Source organism: Sceloporus occidentalis, unplaced genomic scaffold, assembly GCF_023333645.1.
Source record: "Sceloporus occidentalis isolate IW3139 unplaced genomic scaffold, rSceOcc1.0.p SCAF_3, whole genome shotgun sequence".
NCBI classification, from domain to species: domain Eukaryota; kingdom Metazoa; phylum Chordata; class Lepidosauria; order Squamata; family Phrynosomatidae; genus Sceloporus; species Sceloporus occidentalis.
In genome coordinates this window covers 48,260,367-48,282,224 of record NW_028316983.1, presented here as the reverse complement: position 1 = coordinate 48,282,224, position 21,858 = coordinate 48,260,367, and the positions used below count along the sequence as shown (strand labels likewise).

The 21,858-nt window shown below is 39.2% G+C and overlaps 1 protein-coding gene across 6 annotated transcripts in view; it reads left to right on the top strand.

Annotated features, from left to right (window-relative positions):
* MAGI3 (membrane associated guanylate kinase, WW and PDZ domain containing 3) overlaps nucleotides 1-21,502 on the top strand; it is a 188,840-nt gene extending 167,338 nt beyond the window's left edge. For 4 of the 6 annotated variants that reach the window (XM_089514387.1, XM_089514386.1, XM_089514385.1 and 1 more), the window contains 4 exons: nucleotides 579-681; nucleotides 3,103-3,246; nucleotides 8,447-8,585; nucleotides 15,259-21,502. In XM_089514387.1, the coding sequence (XP_089370513.1) occupies nucleotides 579-681; nucleotides 3,103-3,246; nucleotides 8,447-8,585; nucleotides 15,259-16,361 (1,489 nt within the window). In that variant the 3' untranslated portion in view covers nucleotides 16,362-21,502. Of the gene's footprint in view, nucleotides 1-578; nucleotides 682-3,102; nucleotides 3,247-8,446; nucleotides 8,586-13,340; nucleotides 13,430-15,258 lie in introns of all 6 variants that reach the window. The other 2 variants (XM_089514390.1, XM_089514389.1) reach the window with 1 other exon arrangement.
* Nucleotides 21,503-21,858: the final 356 nt, after the last annotated feature.

Below are 21,858 nucleotides of genomic sequence, written 5' to 3'. Positions count from 1 at the left end.
CTTCACCCCAGACTCTATAGCATCTGATATTCATTGGCAATCTCTCTTGCAAGTACAAACCAGGACTGACCCTGCTTAACTTATAAGATTAGATAGGATCTAGTGCGTTTAGGATTCTCTAGTTGGGAGAATCCTAAAGGCACTGTATAAGAAAATTTAGTCAAAAAATTGACCCCCAAAACCTAGATCAACCTATCCATGGGTCAATGTAAGTCCTGTACTTTAACTCTTATTTTAAAAGGGAACAATCCCCAGGTAAAAGGGAAGACTGTAATCTGTCCTGGAAGCACTGACCCCCTTCTATTCTCTCATCCATCCAGCCTTTAGTGTGAGTACGAACAGCTAATGTCGGCTGGAATGTTGTAAGTTCTTTAGCATTCTTTTCCTTTGCTTCATCCTTTAGATTTTTTGTTACATGCCCCTAAGTTTTACCCTCGACTTATCCATTGGTCATATCAAAATCTATCATTTTGGCCCCAAAACCTGCCCTCGATTTATACACAAGGTCAACTTATAGTTGAGTATATATGGTAAACATATGGCAACAACCCTAATCTTTACACTTCCTTTTGTTTCAGGTGTGCTACAGAAGCTGATGCTGGAAAAGAACAATGCAACAATTACAAGCACTTCTCGCCAGCAGAGGGTGTTGCTTCTGTTGTAGGGAGCAAACATTCTCAGGTATATGCTCTTTTCTGAAGAATTGCTTTATTAACTGTTTTCCATTCCGTGGAGCTGTACTCTTTTGTAGCAGATATATGTGTTAATTATTTGCACTATGTATCACACAGAGGACATAATATAACAACATTCATGATGTTTCTTGCTTAGCTGAGGCTGCAGTATACCAAATGTTGCTCTCTGATTTGCTGTATGTGAAATGCTTTAGGCATTTAAGCCTAAATAATTAAGGACGCAGCTTCAGAATATGTGCAGGTCATAATTCTGGGTAGTTGCAAGAACTCCACTGGGAATTTTGAAAGAAAATACTGTATGGGCTGTTTTGGAAACTAATCTCATGGGATACATTTGTTCTTTCCTTTTCCTTTTTTTTTTTTTTTTCCTTTTTATAGAGGAAGGTATTTTTCTTTTTTTTCTTTTTTTAAAAATTTTTATTGAACATTTTAAAAACATAACAAGACAAACAAATACTGTCATTATATAAAATTATAATCTAATACATCATATAAAATCTTTATATTTATCCTCTTAACATACACAATTGCTTCCTAGGCTACTGACTAAACTCATATTATCTACTTTTTTCTTGTTTCTAACTGAACTCTACGCAAATATATTGATCCTATTGAATTCTTCAACTTTTCCTTATAGTTTTCCCTCCCATCGACACAACATTAACATATGTTACCTTTCCCTGATATATTATCCTCTTATCGTCATCATCTTACCACATCTAAACTACCTCAATCTATCTTAATTTGATCTATACTTTATTATTTTACTCTTTTTTAATTATAACCCTGACCTTAATTGTCAATAGTATTACTCATTGGACAAACAGGTAGAACAGAAATTATTTTTTCTTATCTCAATGATTTCCTTTCAAATAAATCCTCTTATATCTCCATAGTAGTATACATCTTATCTTCCTTCAGATTTTTCAAATAATTCTTCCATATTTCCCATTCCTCATAAAACTCTTCCAAATTTCTGTCATTAACCAGACACGTCAATTTGTCAATCTCATATAACTCTAACATCCTCCATCTCCAATCTTCTATTCCTGGACAGTCTTCTTTCTTCCGATTCCTCACAAATATCATTCTAGCTGCGGCCAGAGCAAATAATATAATTTTTTCACTTATTTTTTTCCCATATTTTGCTACATCAAATATGTTGAGCGGATAGAATTTAACAGTTGGTCCTCCCTCCAATCCGAAGATTTTCTTCATTTCTATATGTATAGTTTTCCAAAATTGTTTTACTTTCGGGCAATTCCACCACATGTGTAGGTAGCTACCTACCTCCTTCTTACATTTCCAACAAACATTTTTATTTTCTTTGAACATTTTCGCTAATTTGTATGGGGTAAGGTACCACCTGTACATGGATTTATATATGTTTTCTTTTATTTCAACACTTATCATCTTTTTGATCTTTCCCTTCCAAAGATTTTCCCATTCATCCAGTAGTATTGTTTCTTTTATATCCTTAGCCCACTTAATCATAAAATCTTTAATTGTTTCCATTTCCAATTCATATTCCAGTATTAGATTATATAAATTTGAGATTTGTTTTTTTGGCTCTTTAATTATCTTCTCTAATGTTTGATTGCCTTCTCCAATTCCCTCCTCTCTTATATCAGCTAAAAAGCGTTCTCTAATTTGTCTGTAAGAAAACCAATTAGTATGAATATCCTCCATTAATAAATTTTTCAGTTGTGTAACTTATTTCTGCGTCAGAATTAGTGGTTGGGGGGTGACAAGTGTGGACAGGCTAAGCTATTCTAGTGAGTAAGTTCAGTGGTCAGTGTGAAATGAAAATATTCTAGGAATAACCAGTAGAATGCTGAGGAATAGAAAAATACAAAGGTAAGTTTCCTATGAGCACTGCAGGGTTTCATAGGGCTTTTACCATGGATTTTTTTTAATATAATTAGCTTGATAAATATTTCCCTTCAGTTTATCTTTAACCAGTTAAACTTAGATAGTACAGTATTTCTAAATATTCATGATGCTTTGCCTATTAAATCTTCTGCACTCTACATTTCCATAAGTAATAAAAGGAAAAAGGTCACAGTTACTATAATAATGCATAACCTCCAACCATTTTTTTTGTACTGGGCTGCAGTCCTAATGAAACTGAAAAGGGGATGTTTGTATTCTTTTTGGTGAATTATTTCTTGTCTTTTAAAACTGGAAGTAGATTGCAATGGGAATAGAGTCTGCTTGTAAAAGTAATGCAGAAATTGCCAGAATAGCTTATAAAATTATGTAATTAGTAAATTAAGTATTGGGCTAAAATTACAACTGTGTTCTTACATTTTTGTTTTGAAATCAATAAATTAAATCTTTCTCTAACAAAGAGATGAAAAAATATCCCAAATGTTATCTTAATCTGCTCTCTCTACTTTCTGCACAGAGCCCTGGATGTTATCCAGTAGAACTAGAAAGAGGTCCTCGGGGCTTTGGATTCAGCCTTCGGGGAGGGAAGGAGTATAATATGGGATTGTTTATTCTTCGACTTGCTGAGGATGGACCAGCCATTAAAGATGGGAGAATTCATGTGAGTATATAATAGCCTTAGTTTCTAAGGGCTTGGCATTTAAGCTCATATCATGCAGCACATGGGCATAGTGTAATAATAATAATAATAATAATAATAATAATAATAATAATAATAATATATTTATTTATTTGTATCCCGCTTCTCCCGTTTGAAGATTGAGGTGGGTAACAGCAATGAAAATTTCAAATGCAAATTCATAGAAAAAAATAAGGAAACAGTCCCCGAAACCCCCCGCTCTTTTACCCTCCCTCCCATCAATGCAAAATAATAACAATAAAAACATTTAACTGGAATAACATCAGTTAAAACAGCTCGGCAAGAAGTGACAGCAATATGACGATAATGGGCAATAATGGGGGGGACTGATTGACATGGGCGGTTGATTCTGTTTTAGGAGAGGTTAGTCTGGAAAGGCGTGCCAGAAGAGGGTCGTTTTTATCTCCTTTTTAAAAGCATCAAGAGATGTAATCTAACGAACCTCCTCCAGCAGGTCATTCCAGATTTTTGGAGCGGCAGCTGAAAAGGCCCTCCAGGAAGTCACCACTAGTCTAGTTTTTCCTGACTGCAGTAAGTTCCTCCCGGAGGACCTGAGTGTGCGGGAAGGATTATATGGGAGGAGGCATTCCTTCAAATAAGTTGGTCCCAAGCCATGTAGGGCTTTATAGGTAATAACCAACACCTTCTAATGTTCTGACTGCATCGTTCTGCTGGGCCACCTCTTTTACCCACTGTAGAAAGCAACTTCGCAGTGCTAGAGTGAACTCCCACACCCAGCGGAGTGTGGAGCAAATGGATAGAGTCTGACTGCAGTTCTGCAGTTGAGAGAAACTTCCTCTCCTTGGCTTCCAGTGAGTATAGCATATGCTTCAGAGCTACGAAACAATGGCCTGTTACAGACTGCCAAAATAAAGCTGCTTCGGGTCTTTTTGGAGGTATGCTGTTTAAATGATGCAGGCATCTGAAGAATCCGGAAGCTGCACCAAAGCTGCACTCCAGTGCTTAGGAATGGAGTGGGGGTTTGGTGTGACCTCTGGACTCTTAGGACCCATGCATCATTCAAATAGCATACCTCCAAAGAGACCCAAAGCAGCTTTATTTTGGCAGTCTGTAACAAGCCAATATCTCTTATATATTATGTATCAGGTGTATTAAGTTTGTAATACCTTGATAAGACAAATGAAAGCACAGCTCATCTAAGACCAGTAAATATTAACCCATAAGACTTAAGGGTTGGAGTACTGTTGCTGACATGCTGGCATAACCTGGGCTCACACCAGAGCATGCAGTTCTTGGGATGATGAGGATGAAGGTATTCAATACCTCCTCATGTAACATCCCCCAAGGAGAGGGTACATGTGGGCAATGTCAGGCCCCCATTCCAAAGCTGGAAGGAGAACAATTGTTATGAAACATGTAAGATGTTTTCAGATAGCCTTGCAGTAGATGGAGATTAACATGAGACATGAGACATATCCCCCAAGCTTTCTCTGATGCTTACTTTTTTCCCCTTATGGCAGCATTCATAGTATAGTACATTTTCTAGACTACCAGATATTTCTAGTTATGCTCAGAAATCCTCATTTACCTGTAACAACAGTTTCTTGTAAAAAGTAGCATGCTATAGTAGTAATAAAGCCAGGTACTTCTGAGTGTCTATGTATGTGCCTTCAAGTTGCCTGTTGACTTATTGCAATCCCTTGGATTTCATGGGGTTTTCTTAGGCAAGGAATATTCAGAGGTGATCTGCCAGCACCTTCCTCTGAAATGTAGTCTATGGCACCTGGTATTCATTGGCAATCTCTCATCCAAGTACTAACCAGGGCTGAAATAGGATTTAGGAGTACTTGCTCTCAAATCTCCCCATGATGGTAAATAGATAAAATAGGATCACTGGAAATCAAGGACAATAAAACCAAAAGATCAATAAATTCAAGAGATGGGATGCAGAGGTAGAGTATTTAAAGGAAAAAAGAACAGAGTTACCTATTCACAACAGCAGCCACTGGGGATAATGTTATTTTTCTAGCTGTGATAGGTTAGCTCAAGTTGTGCAAAATGAGGGGGGAAATTCACAGACTTCTTTGAATCCAGACAGAATAGAATCAAGTTGGCTGATACTTTGTAGTCTAACAATTTCATTTCTCCCTTTGAATCCTCCTTCCTAGTATGGTGACCTCAAGTACAGTAACACTGTGTCCTAGGGTAATAAAATGTTCTACTGTACACAAAGTAGCAAGATGTACATAGTCATGCTGCCACTTTGATGTCAAATTTGTATTCATTTATTCTCTTACATAGTTATTTGTCCTAGGTAGACAGAAGAAAGACTGCGTTGACAGGTTATGGCTTGTGTTATTTTATGAGGATAGGAAGGTCTAATGGCATTTCTGATACTTTTAGGATGCTGTTGTCGTGACAACATTGGCAATACTACTGAAGAATAGTTTTCTTCAGAATGTTTTTGTAAATATCAGTCCAGATGACTGGATTTATGTATATCCCACATGGTGTCTTGGCATATTTAAAAAAAATAATGGGTTTGCATCAGGGTCATCTAAAACTAACCACAAGAAATAGTGCTTATTCTATGGATGGCGCAGATGAGTGATCCACAGTCATGACTGTGGACAGCTTTTCTCCTCTTCCACTGAATGACCCTTCACAGAAAGCATCAGTACTTCCGTTCATTAAATTAGAAAACATTGAAGCACTTCAACAGTGCAAGCTTCTTAATGTTGTAAAGTATCATTCCTGTCACTGTTTTATAAATAAAAACAGGGACTGAGTGTAAGTATCCATCAACTACATTAGATCTTGTTATAAACACTGGGCCACACTTGCTCATTTATATTTTAGGTGTGCATCCCCTCTCCCCTAAAAGAGGTCCCAGACTTTCTATTTTCTGTTAGCATCATATTTTCAGTTGCATCGGTCACATGATTTCTGTAAGAAAAAGAAAGGCTTTCTTCACAGTTCTGTAGTGTAATGATCCTAGTAAATGACCATGCTGTTTCTCCAAGTGTATTTTAAATAGCATACACATAATAGACATTTTCTGTAAATTTTATTATTGTGGCATATCAGTTTTGACATAAGAGGAGCTATGTTGGATCATACAGAAGGTTAATCAACATCTGCATTCTGTTCTCATAGTGGCCAGGCAGATGCCTATGTGAAGCCTACAAGCAGAACTGGAGTGGAATTACACTTTTGCTCATGTTTCCCAACAACTAGTCATGCACTATCTTATGTGTTTCTGTGTTTGTACCTTCAAGTCATCTGTCAAATACTGGGAGTAATATGTAGCCATCATGACTGACAGCCCTATTCTCTGTGAAGTTTAGTGCCTTCCAGTATTGGTGACTATCACAACATCTTGTAGTGTTGAATTGCATAGTCTAATTATGTAGTATTTAAAGAAGCAGTCCCTTTAGTCTGTCTTGAATTTCCCACTATGCATTGTATGACTCTGGGCTACAGTATTATGTGATGAGACACTGGGGAACTTCTCCCTGTCTTCTTTCTTCAATCCATGTATACATTTGTACAACTCCATCATTGTGTACACCCATCTTTTGCCAAAGAGAAAAAGCCTCAACTATTTTAACCTTTCCTCATAAAGCAGTTGCTGTAGCACATTAATCATTGTATCTTTCTGCCTTCACAATGTGTCTTTGGTGGTGTTGTAATCAGAGCTATGAACAGTATTGTAAATATAGACACCACCAAACGTGTATGTAGACATTATGATCCAGCCAGTGTGATGTAGTGGTTTGAGTGTTGGACTGCAACTCTGGAGATCAGGGTTCCTTCCCCCCCCCCTCAAACATAAAAAAAAACCCTGAGTGACCTTGGGCAAGTCACACTCTCTCAGCCTCAGGATGGCAATGGCAAACCCCATCTCAAGAAAGCACAGTGATAGGTTCACCTTAGGGTCACCATAAGTCAAAAATAACTTGGAGGCACACAACTACAATTATTATGTTAGCAGTTTTATTTTTGATTTCTTTTCTAACTATGCCCAGGGTAAAGGATTATCTCCTTTTTTACAACTGCTGTACTCTGGGTCAGCATTGTTACTGAGTTTTCCATTACAGCTCCAAGATCTCCCTCTTTTTCAGTCACCAACAGCTCAGAGACCATGCCCTACTGTACATGATTTTTCACTTGCTTACATTAAACTGAATTTGCCATTTTAATATCTGTTCCACCAGTTTGGAGAGATTTAAAACACTTTCCACTTCCTTTCTATATTAACTATCCCAAATAATTGGCACCAGTAACAAATAGTTCACATCTTCCCTCCAACAGCAGATCATTTGTATATAAAAATAGTTATGCCATCAAGACCATTCACAGTGGAAAACATCACTTTTTACTTTAGGAAACAATTGACAACTTATGGCAGACAATTGTTAGGGCTTTCATGTAGACTTTTTATTTCAGATAGATTTATAAAAATGCACTTAAAAGAATAAAATGTGAAGCAAGTATAGAGGTTCCGGATAGTGTTTGTCAAGCAAGATACAGCCAAATAATTGGATTGATATAGCATTATTTTACTTTAAGTGGAATTTCTTTCTTTCCCCTGGGCCATCAGACTCCAGCACTGTATTTCATGAATTATACTGCAGAAACATGAACATCATTTAATTCTAAATTTCTCGCACACAGAAATACACTTTCTCTTATTCTTCTCTCTATTCACAGTCACACCATATCTCACAGCAACACCTACTGTTCATTAACTAAACTGCAGTATATGCCATGATTGTTAGGTTGATCTTCCTACAGCCCCACTCCCAAATCAGTTCCATGGCTAGCCTTTAGCAGACACCTGTAAGTGGTTGTTTATGCCCACAGAGGTAGGAAGCATGTGGCACCCCAGATGTTGTTAGACTGCAGCTCCCAGCAGCCTGAGTCAATATAGCCAGTTCATGCAGTGCAGAGCAGCAGCCTTCTCTTCTCCTTCTCTTCCTCTTCTTTTTTGAAGTGCCTGAAGGGAGGGTTCACTCCAAGAGTCCAAGAGCTGATAAATTAAGATCTCATAAAGAGAGGGGTTGTTCTTTGTGTCCCAAAATATTTGTTTTAATGTGAATGTCATTTGCTACTTTTACTTGAATGTGGAATTTATATATCTATGTTCTTTGTAAAGAGATGGTGTTTGTAAATTAATGTGGATATTTTTCTGTATCAGGTTGGTGATCAGATTGTTGAAATCAATGGGGAGCCAACCCAGGGAATCACCCATACACGAGCCATTGAATTGATTCAGTCTGGAGGAAATAAAGTTCTCCTTCTTTTGCGACCAGGAACCGGCTTGATACCAGATCATGGTAAGAAAGCAGGGCTGTTGAATTGTTTGTTGAGCTGGTAGATAAGACAGGATAACTTATGAGGTCACACTATATGCTGAAGATGCTGCTGTTCTTCAGATTTATGAGAGCGATTAGAAAATGATTAACTCCACCTTCTTCTCAGGAAACAAGTCAAACAAATTTGCCATTCTACCTTATTTCAACTTTTCTCTGAGAGTAGAATGTAATAATATTTAATATTATTGACTCCCATCCTTCCATCAAAAACAACAGTAGTAATAGTAGTAACTTTTTGTGGCTTTAGTACCTTTTGTGGAATCAGCCAGCTGTCTAGAAATAGTTTTCCCATTTGCTTACATTTCTGCTCGGATTCTGTGCTTGTTTTTTTTTTTTTTAACTTATCTCATTATTTCACTTGAAAAGTAAAGATGTACAATCTAGTAAAGATATTCACAGAGGAATTTTACCCTCATAAACTGTGATGCAACTTGTCAGTCCCTTGTCAGTCCTCTGCTGTCTATGCTCATGGGATCACCTGCAAACACCTCTGCAGGTGATGCAGTAGAAGTAGAAGTATACTGATTAGTCCAGGTTTGTTATTATCTGAATGGGAGATATATCCTAGAATGAAGCAGAGCTGTTTTAGTTTCTCATTCAGATCCAGAAGCTGTTATGAAAAGCTTCTAGTATTAAAGAGCATTTTGCTTTCTACAGTATGTGTCCCTTCATGAAATTTGGATTTCAACTACCATTAGCCCCAGCCAGTGTGAACAGTCATTAGGGTTGTTCATGGGAGTTGTAGTACAGGTCCTTCTTGAGGGCCAAAGATTTTCCATCCCCGACCTCCATCTTTCCCTGTCGTTTGTGTTTCTGGGTTAAGAGCATTCATCTGCCATGTCTATAAGGTAAACAATATGTACAGACCAAAAACAAAACTGCCATTATGAAAGGCCATAAATGTGTTTTTAAGCCATCAGCTTTGTTCATACACATTCCTCTTTTATTTCCCACTCATCATGCTGACGTCTTCAAGTAATCCCATGAGCATATAACCGTAGAAATCCCTTGTTAGACTAAATTTTGTAACTTTTCTAAGGTGGTTTACAAACCACCCCTTTCCCCGACGGATCAAGGCCTCAGCTGCCACAGCGGCAGCCCTGAGGCCCTGATCCACTGCTTTTCCAGGCCACGGAGAAGCAGCAAAAGGCAGCTTCCCAGCGGCCTGGAAAGGGAGTGTCCTTGGGGCTTCATGCCCCAAGGACACCCTGACAGCGGCGGGGAAAGGAGAAAGGGGCCACTTGGCCCCTTTCTCCTTTGTGTCACTGGCACAGCCATGTAAAGGCTGCACCAGCGACACAAAACCCAAAAAGAGCCCTTCCACAGCGCCAGGACGTCATGTCCGTGCCGCTTCGTTTGGAGGCGGCGCGGCCATGATGTCCTAATGGCAGCGGCCATGTAGAATGGGCGCTGTCATTTTGTATGTACCCTGTACGTACTAGGGTTGGGGGCATCTGAAAGAGACGCCCCCGGGCAACCCTAGTACGTACAGGGTATGTACTAAAAGGCCTGTTTATAAAGGACCTACGATACTTTCAAGACCACGATCCAGTGGCTAGATTTTTATTTTATTTTATTTGAGGCACTATGCTGGTGTAAATATCTATATACGCTCTGCAGAAAGCAGAAAGCTGCATGATCCTGACATGTATTTCTGTGGAAACTCTGGTAATCTAAGATTATCTAGGGACGTTTAACATAAACAATCCATTCTGATGTAACATACACAAGTACATTAAGGCTAGCATCTCAGTAGACTACAGTGGCAGAAGTTGGACCAACTCACTTTTTTGGTTGTTGCAGTGGTTGGAATTCTGTTCCAACCATGCAATGACCAAAATCCCCCACCTCCAAAAAAAAACCCACATTGTAAGCAGTGATGCTGTCCCAAACGCTGTCATTTCCATGTTGTTGGAGAGGAAGGGGATGAGCTGCAAGAATGTCATTTGCAGGGACCTGAAGGTCTGTGCTGATGCCTGTCACTGTGTGTTCAACTGCAGGAAAGTAGCTGGATGCATCCTCACTCATCCCCTAACAACAGCATGGAAATGACTTTACATACAGTCATCAAGAGACTAGCTGCATTGATACATGGGTGCAGGATATTGGCCACTGTGAGTGAATGTGTGTATATGTGTGTGTGCTGTATAATCTCTTTATAAAGTTATATAATTTCTTGTTGCCATGATATTGTACTTAACCATTTTGTTTATGATAGCTAGAGGTAAAGACAACTCTTTCATATAGGTCTTGATCATTAGCTCCATGTTTTTGTTTAGAATTTCTTGGCTTTTTACGACTAAATTTTAAAAAATGTGTGCTACCTTTCAAAAGAGGAAGATTTTACATTACAGTAATGGGCTTTTTTAATAGTGACTTGGTGGCTTTTGGCACATGGAAGTCCATTGAACAACTGACCAACAAAAGTGCCTTTCAGTCAGATCTTGAGGAACAGGGGCTAAGCAAAGGAGTGCCTTTTGAGTTCAGGGAAGATTCAGAAGTCCAAAGTAAAATATCCTAATAGCATTTTTGTTGTGTTCTTGTGTATTTTGCGTGTTTGCAATAGCCTGTGCTCTTAAAGAAGAATGTATTTTGTTTAAGTTTTGGGGCAGGAAGTGCTGTCAGTATAACACAGCCTCATTTATTGATGTTGGGAAAAGAGCTAAATGAAGAAGTAGAAAGTTCAAACTGCAGGGCATTCTGTGTTTGCTCTCTTTAAATACCTATTTATGTTTTCATGTGTTGTTCTATAACAAAAGTCATCTGCTTACAATGAAATATAAAGTTTAATAAAAAATAAAATAATACAAATGTAGCCTAAATCAGCAGACCAGATAGTGTCATTGTGAAAAGAGCCCACAATTGCAGCAATGTTTCATAGATCATAAAATCTTAGAAAACCCGAAATCATTATAGATCAGAGGTCGGCAACCTCCGGCCCATGGGCCGGATGCGGCCCGCTGAGGCCTTTCAGCCAGCCCCTGCACACTCCTGCCGCCGCCACCGATTGCTGCTTTTTGCCGCTCCGGGCACCGCCATTTTGTTTCTCAAAATGGCGGCGAAGTCTCGCGCGACCTTTCCTGTGGTCGCGTGAGACTTTGCCGCCATTTTGAGAAAAAAATGGCAGCAGCCTAGAGGCGAAGTCTCACGCGAGACTTTGCTGCCATTTTGAGAAACAAAACAGGGCTCCGATGGCGGCGGTGGCGGCGGCAGGCCTCTGGGAGGCCCGTTGCAGTGGCCGGGGCCCTCCAACAGGGCTCCGGTGGTGGCGGCGGGCCTCTAGGACTTTTTTGCCGGCCTCTCACGGGGCCTTGGGCCACGTTAGGGACCGGCAAAGAGGAGGAGGCCTCCAACGCTGGCGGCCCCCGCCGGCTCTTTCCCAGCCTCTGATGGGGCCTGGGGCCCCTCAGGGGCCAGCAAAGAGGAGGCCTGGCCCTTGGAGGGTGGAGGCTCCACCCCCGGCGTGCAGCTCCGCCACCAGTGGGTGGAAAGTCCACCCCCGGCATGCAGCCCCGCCCCCGGAGGGTGGAAGCTCCACCCCCTGGCTTCGGCCCCCCAGTTGTCTGAGGGACAGCAACCCGGCCCCCGGCTCAAAAAGGTTGCCTACCCCTGTTATAGATGGTTAAAAACTCTTAAGATTTAATAGCCTGGGGAAAATGAAAAGATCTTAATTGTTACCTAATAGACCTGCAATGTAGATTCCAAATGAGCTGCTTGGGGAGAGCATTATCAAATCGAGGGGCCACCCCTGGAAAAGTGATTTCTGCTCATTCTACTTGGCAGGGGTACTTAAAGAGAAACATATTTTAAGATCGAGGTGGGTACATTTTATTAAGAAAGTAGACCTTCAAATAACCTGATGCAAAGTTATTTATAGCTTCAAAGACAGGTAAATTAATAAATGAAGGTAGACTTTGGGGGTCCAGCAAAAAATGTCTGCTTTTACCATATACTTTGGGAGCAGGGAGTCAGTGTTAGTGTCACAGAGCACATCTGAGGTAAAATTGGAATAGTCAGATCAGCGGTTTTTAGTTCCATGACACTTGATTCTGGTGAAAGAGAAAGGCTGCTGCCACTAATGTAGTTGACATTGCTTTAACTGCTGTGGCTCAGTGCTATGGGATTTGTAGTTTTGTGGGACACTTGGTCTTCTCTGTCAAGCATCTCTGGTGGCACAACAAACTGCAAATCCCAGAATTCCATAGGATGGACCATGACAGTTAAAGCAGTGTCAGACTGCATTAATTCTGCAGTGTGGCAGCAGCCAAAGTGAGCTTCCAAGCATAAGAACTTATGTGCCCCTTGGTATCCCCCTTTCCATGTAAAGAATTCTGAAGAACTAGAAAGATTTCATTGTTTTCTCAGTCTAGTTGTGCATCAAATAAGAGTTTACATAATCTTTCTCTTTTTCTTTTCTCTGCTTTGTATCTATTCTACTAGATCATCCATTTAAATCCTCCTTTAAACCATGTTTGTTAAAAAGTGCAAATACCTTCTTACAGTCCAAGGTATTCCTAACATCTCTGGAGGGAGCTCCCTTTCTTCTCTCTGCAGTTACTTAGATTCACTAAGAAATGAAGGAGAAGAGGGGGATTCTCAGCCCTCACTATGCCAGCTCTTGTACTGTGCTTGTGAATCATACATTTCTGATGAAATCTTTTACTGTGTGCTGTGATTTTGGTATATAGTCCTGGGCTTTTTCTCTTCCTCCCTCAGGTTTGGCTCCTTCCAGTTTGTGCTCCTACGTGAAACCTGAGCAGCATTAAAGCTTTCAGTGCTTTTCTTGGTCTTTCCTTAAAGACTTGGTAAATCTGCATGTCTTGTGATTGGCCTCCTTTTATTTGCTTTGAATAGTTTTTCATTCTCCCTGTTCTTAGTTTTCTTTTGACATGAATTATGCTAAGTGTAGCCTGTGACTGGTATAGTAGCATAATTTTTAGCCAAGGATAATAAATCCCACAAGCCTTCCCCAGTGCCAACAAATAGTTGTGATACCATAGTATACATCAGAGAGGGAAGATGTTGTAAATATGATTACTCTCTCTCGCCAGGAAAACAGCATAGTGCCAACATCAAAGTAGAAAATGAAGAAGAATATAAAGCCTCAAAATGGTGCAGAGCCAGGTAGAAAACTTTAACCAAAGATAAAAGACATCTGCATGTAGAAAACACAGCTTCCTTGGGGTTATATAGTAGAAATGGTTTAAAGACAGATCGTGTACTGAAATATTCTAGTCATTACATATATTGTTTTTGAGAAAGATGAAAACTGAAAAGTATTTGGTATTTGTTGGAAAATTCCAACATTCTCTCTTACCTCTTTTCTTACTGTTAGAGCAATTGGGGTTTAGGTAGGACAGAATTTCCTGCATGTGAAATTGTTCTGTTGTTGTTTTTCCCTCCCCATTTGCTCTTTCTGTCCTTGGAAATGCTTGGACATAAATACCTTTTGGGTACCCAAAAAACTAGACCATGTGATCTGGGAAACTTCCTAGGGACATCAGTCATATAAAACTACCCCTTCATAATCTCATATCTTCTTCACCATTCTTCCTTTTTTCGGATCTCTCCTTCACCTTTGCTTCTCCACCAGCAAGATGGTGAGTTAAAGATTGAAGCTTTTTCTTTTACCTAATATTTTCATTAGCTAGTAGGCTTTCCCACATGCATATGTAAATATAACAGCCATTAGTAAACTGTTTCTAAGTTTGTTATCTGAAACTGCCTATCTTGTTTATTTGAGTCAGTTTCAGCTCAGTGGAAGTAACAACAGATTGAGGCATGCTATTCTGGTAAAAGAAAACTGATTCCCTTACAGTTTTAGGTTTCATATTTTTCCCAAACAAGGGCTAAGACCCTGGGAAACTCTTAACTTCCAACAGTATTTAGTATTTTTGATTAAAGTTCCCTACATAACACCATTTTGAGGTTTTCATTTCCTTTTTATTTACCCATTGTGCAAACTTCATGCAAAATTTTCCAAGATCCTTTCAATGAAGGACTTACCTTGAGACTAATGAGAGGATGTGTGCCATGCCCCACTTCTGTCCTTCAGCTATAATGCAAGAGAGGATGGTGGATAAAACTACTGAACATGTGGCATCTCTTCCTTTCTTAGCCTAGCTTCCTGCTTTTAGTTTAGGAAACTGTGGCCTAAGGTACACTTTTGAGATTAATTGCTTGTGTGTGGATAGGATTTTGAGAATCTGAAAGTGAATTGAAGGGTAGGTAACATAACATAGGCCTAAGAGATCTGGCAAGAATAGCCTTAACAAGTGCAAGAGGAAAAAAACCTATATTTTCTTTGAACTATCGTGTACAAAGCATGATGTTGGCATTAACTGAAAGACAAGTTGCAATAGTGTAGTTCCCAAACTTTCATGGTACAGGGAGAGGGGATGAGCATACCTGGAGAACAGGTTTGCTAAACAGAGGGGGAAATTGTTTACATGTAGGGAATAGATATACTTATTAGCCAACCAATTCATGGTTTAAAATCTAATAATCTAATATTTTTGTCATACCTCATAGGGCATTACATTGATCTGTACATAGTTTATCATTAACCTTTTAAGGGCTTTAGATGTTGAGAATTGATGCTTATTAGCTGCATATTTTTCTTGTTTTGATGCAGGTGATCTGGATAATTTTAATCCAACATCCTCAAGTGTAACACATGGTGAACAAACACCACTTCCCCCATCCTCACATTCTGCTTCCACATCTGAAGCATCTCATTTGCCAGGATCAGAAGAAGCTTTAATGAAAGTTCAAATGTCTGAGAAACTGGAAGAACGAAAGAACACTGTGCCTGAAAAGAAAAGCACTTTAATGGAAGACCACTTGGAGATTAAGAATGCAAGTTCTGCACAAAAGAATGTGAACAAATGGGACCATCCCTCCAGTCCAAGTAATAAGGAGGTGCACAGTACTGCACAGTTAGAAATGGACGATGCAGCCAGCAGAGGCAGATCAGTGAGTCCAAAAAAGATGAGCAATAGTACTTTCAGAGTTCATAATCAAGCATCACACAACAGTCCTAAAAAGAATGAACCTAAAGAAACACACAAGAATTGTTTAGACCAGCCAGAAAGTCTGAGAATACATGAAAAGAAGCACCTGGGAACCTCTGAGAATACAGATAATGGAAAAGTATCTGACACAGAAAAAAGAAGTAGATCTGCCAGTCCCCAGAAATATCCAAAGAGAGAGAAAAGCAGAGAGAAACTGCACACAGAAGGGTTAACAGAATTTCAGAGTAGAGCAGCTGCTGGTGATAAAAATGCAACTGTGCCACTAAAGGGTGAAAAACTGAAATTAGGAGCAATGAAGGAAGCTACTAAGCAAAACGTATGTGGGAAGGATGATAAATACCCTTCAAAGACAACAAATACCAAAACAGTAGCGAAATCTCTTCCACTTCCTAAGACTAATGAACTCAGGAAGAAAATGTTGGAAGAGAAAATGAAAAGCACTAACCAATTCAAAATGGCAGGTCTTCCAGAAGAGTCACTCTGTTCTGGAGATAAAAACACCAGACTTGAAGCAGAAGAACTTGATGTCCTGAACAAATTCAGAGACAATGACTTGGAGACAGCTGATAAAACCAAAGAGGATGGAATTGTCAAATCTGAGAGCAGATATCCAGTGAAGAAACCAATAACTCCTGGACCTTGGAAGGTACCAAGTGCAAGTAAAGTCACAAAAGCAACAGGTTTGACTGACAAACGGGTTTGATGGAGACTTTTTTAGAAGACATTTTAATCAGGTTTATAATTTGGTCATTTAAATGGTTTTCTGTTTCATAAAACTATCTTTTTTTCAGTCACTGTGATTGACAGAATGGATGGACATTGATTTGATCATAGTTAGGCTGCATGAAGGACTTTTTGGATTGCATATGAGAAACTCTCTTCAAATGCTGCTGTCCTTTTGTCCCCTTTGAAGATGGTGTCCTGCTGTCCCTGATGTTGCACTGCTAAGGCTTTCTTGATAGTATTGTGGGTTAATGAACAACATTATTTAATGCCTATTATTAGCATAATCATGATTCACTACTTGTTCTTGTGCCAAGTTATCTACTGTATCCTGTTGAATCTTCTGTTTTCCTCTTCCACAGGAAAGGAAAGATTTTTGTCTCAAAATTGAGTGTTTACTCAGGCATGCTGCATGTTTACATAGTTCTGAGTTCTCACTGAAGCAAGAAGTTGGGTGGCCCTTGTTCTTTTGGCTCCAAGGAGTCAGGGAGCAAATATGCCCTGAAGCCTTTTTCACACAGTTCTTTCCTCTCCTGTCTCAGCCACTTAACTACAAACAGGACAGAGCCCCTTCATGTATATGTGATACATTGCCGTTTTTCTCTCTGACAATTTTGTTTAAACTGTTGATGCCAACTTAAACAGATGATACAAATTCAGGTCTGAAAGTTGTGCAGTTTTGAATCACTTACAAAAGAGAATGCTATCCATTTCTGTGAGACTGCATGGGAGTAAATATTTTCAGGGTTGCCATCAAATTATTTCCTTCTCCTCCCCCTTCTTTTGAACACTTTCACATTAGAAATTAAATGTTCAGAGAGTGCATATGCTTCCAAGCTTTCTGTCATGCTGTCTGTGAGAATTTCCCATCTGTTGTTTAGCTGTTCTTTTGCTTAATGCTGGCTAAACATTTGAAAATTTCCTGCCTTGCCTGAAAATTTAAGATCGTAGATTATAGCAAGTAAACCAGAACTAATCCAAGCTCATCTTTTTTAATGAGTCATCTTTGCTTGTGCCTATTAGTAGAAGCCTGTTATATTTTCTTTCCTTATTTGTACATACATTAGTTTCTATTTTTAAATAGAGTCCATGAAGCATATCTCTTTTGCTTCTGCATGTGTACACATAGTAATAGTGAGGACTATTGAGCACATTTGCACCTCACATATGTAGGTAATGAGAGTGAGCTGTTGACAGGGTGGAAGAACTGGAATTCATTGGGCTTTAAATAAGGCAAAGCAATACAACTGGTTTTCTTTGAATGAGCCTGGGTGGTTGCTGACTTGGTTTAAACCACAGCCAAGCTGAAAGATCACTTTGTGGATCAGATCAGATTTTTCAAATGTTTTTAGTTAACCTTCCTAAGCATAAATGAAAAATTACACTAAAAACGTGACTAGGTAAAAATTTTAACTTCCCCTTTATCTGGCTGCTTTCATATAGGTTTTAAGTCTGTTACTATTTTTACCTACTTTTCAGCCTCTTCTCTTCGGTTTCATTTTCATCTTAAACCTGTTTTTTTCATCCCGCTCTTTTTGGCCTTTTAAACTGTAGAGATGATTTCTGAAACATGTAAGGGTTAAAGATAGAACTATCACTGCCTATTATATGTATGTCTATCCATTTGTATGTTCCACCACAGTTTCTGGTTAATCAGTTTTATGTTTTGGCTAGAATCCTCTTTGACATTAGATCAGTGCTGATGGTTGTTCTTCATAAATGTTTGCAAAAGGAAGTATTTATTACCCCCAGCCCACCCCATTTAATTGCCTGCAGCACATTTGGGCCTGGGTTAAAAGCTGGTTGCATAGGCACAGCCCAGTGCTTGGAATGATCAGCAGAATGTCACAGCTGAATCTTGGACAGCTCCTTTCATGCAAGTACATCAATAGAACTTTGTTTGTTATTACTGAACAGGATCTTGGCCATTGTTTAATGTTTCAGGGAAAGCCAAAATTGTTTCACAGCAGCATCATGACAACAGAGCAAATAGCTGTTACCACTTCTAAGAACTACGCTGCTCCTAACTGTCTTCTCCCCTTCCCTCCACAATAAAGTACAATAGCATCCAAAAGCCATAAAAGAGTGATACCTTTATTCAGACAACCAAAATGTATAAAATATATATGTTGCAAGCTTACAAAGCTCCACTGGTTTCTTCATCAGGCAAAAGTATTAAATATAATACAGGAGGGGGGAAATTGTTGTTAGTCACAGGCCTACATTTTGTCAGGATGTTGGTGTAGTTGTTCTGAGTATTGAGGGATAGCTGTGATGGCAAGCCACTTCTTTTGGCCATGTGGTACTGGGAAACAAAGTACAGTGAGACATTACCATCCATGGGCTTGCATCTGCAGATTTGAGCATCTGCGGATGGCAAGCCCTATTGTTCTCAATGGCTGCATGCACTTTGTGCTACCATTAGCGACAATGAGATTTGAAATCCCATGTTTTTTTGTGTCCACAGGGGGATCCGGAATATATACCCCCTTGATATGAAGGCCTGACTGTATTTTAAAATCCAGGGAATTTATATTCCATTAACAAAATTTTAATTTCCTGGCCTTTAAAATACTTTTTCCCAGTACCACGTGGCTAGGAGGAGTGGCCTGCCTGCATAGATATCCCTCCATATTCAAAACACCAACACCCTGACAAAATGCAGGCCTGTCGTCAGTTTCTTTTTTCCCTATATTATTTTTAATACTTTTGCCTGGTGGAGAAGCCAGTGGAGCTTTGAAAGCTTGTGACATATATTTTATACATTTTGGTTACCCCAATAAAAGTATAGCTGTTTTTGTAGATTTTGGATGTTGTTGTACTTTGCTACACGGCTAACACAACTACCCCTGGATATGTTCCCACTGTAATAATATAGGTTGTGTCTCCATCCACTATTTAATATTTAATAGCAATAGCAATAGCAGGTACAATTCTATACTGCTTATCTGTGCACTTAAGCACTCCCTAAGCGGTTTACAATATGTAAGCTAATTGCCCCCAACAATTTTAGCGACATTGGAAGGATGCCAGGCTGAGTCAACCCTGAGCTTCTGGCTGGGATTGAATTCACAACCTTGTGGTTTATGAGTGTGTGACTGGAGCACTGCACCACCACGGCTCCTTTACACTTTTTAAAGGGAAAAAATGTGTAAGGCTATCCTTTTACATAGCAATTCCCCCCTTCAATGATGAACCTCTTCTCTTTGACATTTTAAATCCCCTTTCATTACAGAGCAACAGCAGCTTGTAATTTGGTTCCCAATTTTACTACTTTATTGACTAGAATGGGACTGGGTTACCCACTCAATGCATTTGTGCAGTTGCTACAGTGCCATGCATCCTGAGCCAACAAGATGGAAGTTATTCACCTTGATTTGCAGAATTTATTGTCCATTCAGAGCACATCTGTCTACAGAACTATATTTTCAGTAACACACATTATGGGCCCAAATCCAGTTAGTAATTCCAAATGGAGTACACCCATTAAATCAATGGGATTTACATAAATGTTGACCCCCACCATTCATCAGTTAATTGAACGGCATAGGATTACCTGTTGGTTTTAGAACTATAGGCTAGGTATTGTAGCTTTGGAAGATGTTACTTCTAGATTACTGCTTCGCAGTCATGCACATATTTGTAACATGTAGCTTTCCCCCTCAAACTACTCAGTGTACACTACCAGAAGTAGATTGGTGCAGATGTCCAGGACACTATTATTTCTTTGAACTCTGCAATAAGTCTTGATTGCAGAGAAAATTAAATTATTCTAATCTTGCCTGTCTATGGCATCATTTCAGGACTGAACTCAGGAGCACTCTAGAATGAGATGTATCTGTTATTATCATGGTAGCTTGGTTCTATTGTTGCTGATATGACAACTGTGCTCCCTCCTGTGCTGATCCTGCTAGTCTAATTTGACCAGAAGCAGTTAACACAAGTGACATGTGGCTTCACAGCATGCCACTCACCTCTTTAAAAGCACGAGCCTTCCTAAGGGAAGCTGTTAGCTGTTGCTGATGGTTTGTGTGATGGTGGGAGGGAAAGACCAGTGATACCAAAGAGCACACTGAGAAAGAACAGCAGAAAGGTTTAGCAAAACTTAAGTAGGATACCTGCTGGCTTCCAGATGTCACAGAAAAGAAGAAAAGTTGAAAAGTTTCAAGACTGCCTATTACTTCTATAAAGAGCTGTACATGTGGCAGCGAGGATGATACACTTATGTGATGATGCTCATTGAATCCACATTGAACCATCTGTTCATCTTTTTATAAATCTGTGCAAGACTTATGCATATTGTCTGTGAACTTGAAAGTCCCCTGCAGATCAACATGGGCTTGTTTTCTAAAATGGGAGTGTTCTACCCCTAAAATCATCAGGTGTTGTTAATTCCCTTGCATTTTGAAAACAACTTGTGATATAGGTCAAAGGAATTCAATTTTAGAAGTTAAAAGTCTTTCTATCGCTTGAACTGTTTCCCCTGAATATTTCTATGGAAAAGCTAAGACAAAACAAATCAGTTCTGGGCAGGACAGAGAACTGTTTTTTAAAAATACCATCTGTTTAATTCTCTATCATCTGAAAATCATTTTTTTAATGTATCATTTGCTGTTTCTCTCTGCTTCTCATTTAAGAACTTGTTGCTGTAGAAAATGTGCAAATATGTAGAACATTACTGTGAAAATATTTAATATTTGAGTTAGCCTGTGTAGATTAATACATTGACAAATATCATGAATAAGATTCTCTACGCTGTCACAGAATAGTGTTGAATGAAAATCGCAAAGATATCAGGATGACTAGTAAAACTGTAAAGGTTCCCCCTGCCCCGTTATTCAGCAAAATACCCTTTTAATCCAGATGCTATTCAGCCATTTAATGGTGTGACCTGATTTGTTGTCCGCTATTTGATGTCAGCCCTCTTACCCAGAGACTTTGTATCTGTACCCAACTGCATAAAATGACTTAGCAATGTGGCCTTGGAATGTTGAGGAACCTATGGTTGTACTGGATGTAAATGTTTATATATTGTACAGCACCTTTATATATACTTCTGAGGTTCTGATTAGAAAGAGACCTGTAAATCGCTCATTATTTTTTATATAGATAACATTAAAAAGAGACTCTAGTTCATTGCCTCTGGATTACTGTACTTTAAATAGATTTTTAAAGATGTAATTCCACTTGGTGTTCTATATACAGAAAAGGGGCTGGATATAAGGAATCATGAACTGAAGGCTGATCACAGGTAAGCACAGTTCTATAAATGTGCAAGAGTTCAGAGTGCTGAAAAGGTAAGTTCAGTAGCACTCCTCATTCTCTTGTTTGCACCAGAATACTTACAGAATCAAACCCTGTTCAAGGGTTATACTCAAAACGGTGTGTAGCAATGCATGTAAAGCAGCATGACCATGCACGTCACCCATCTCCAACTTCCCACATTCACCAGAAAAGTCTGACAGGCAGTGCCTTGC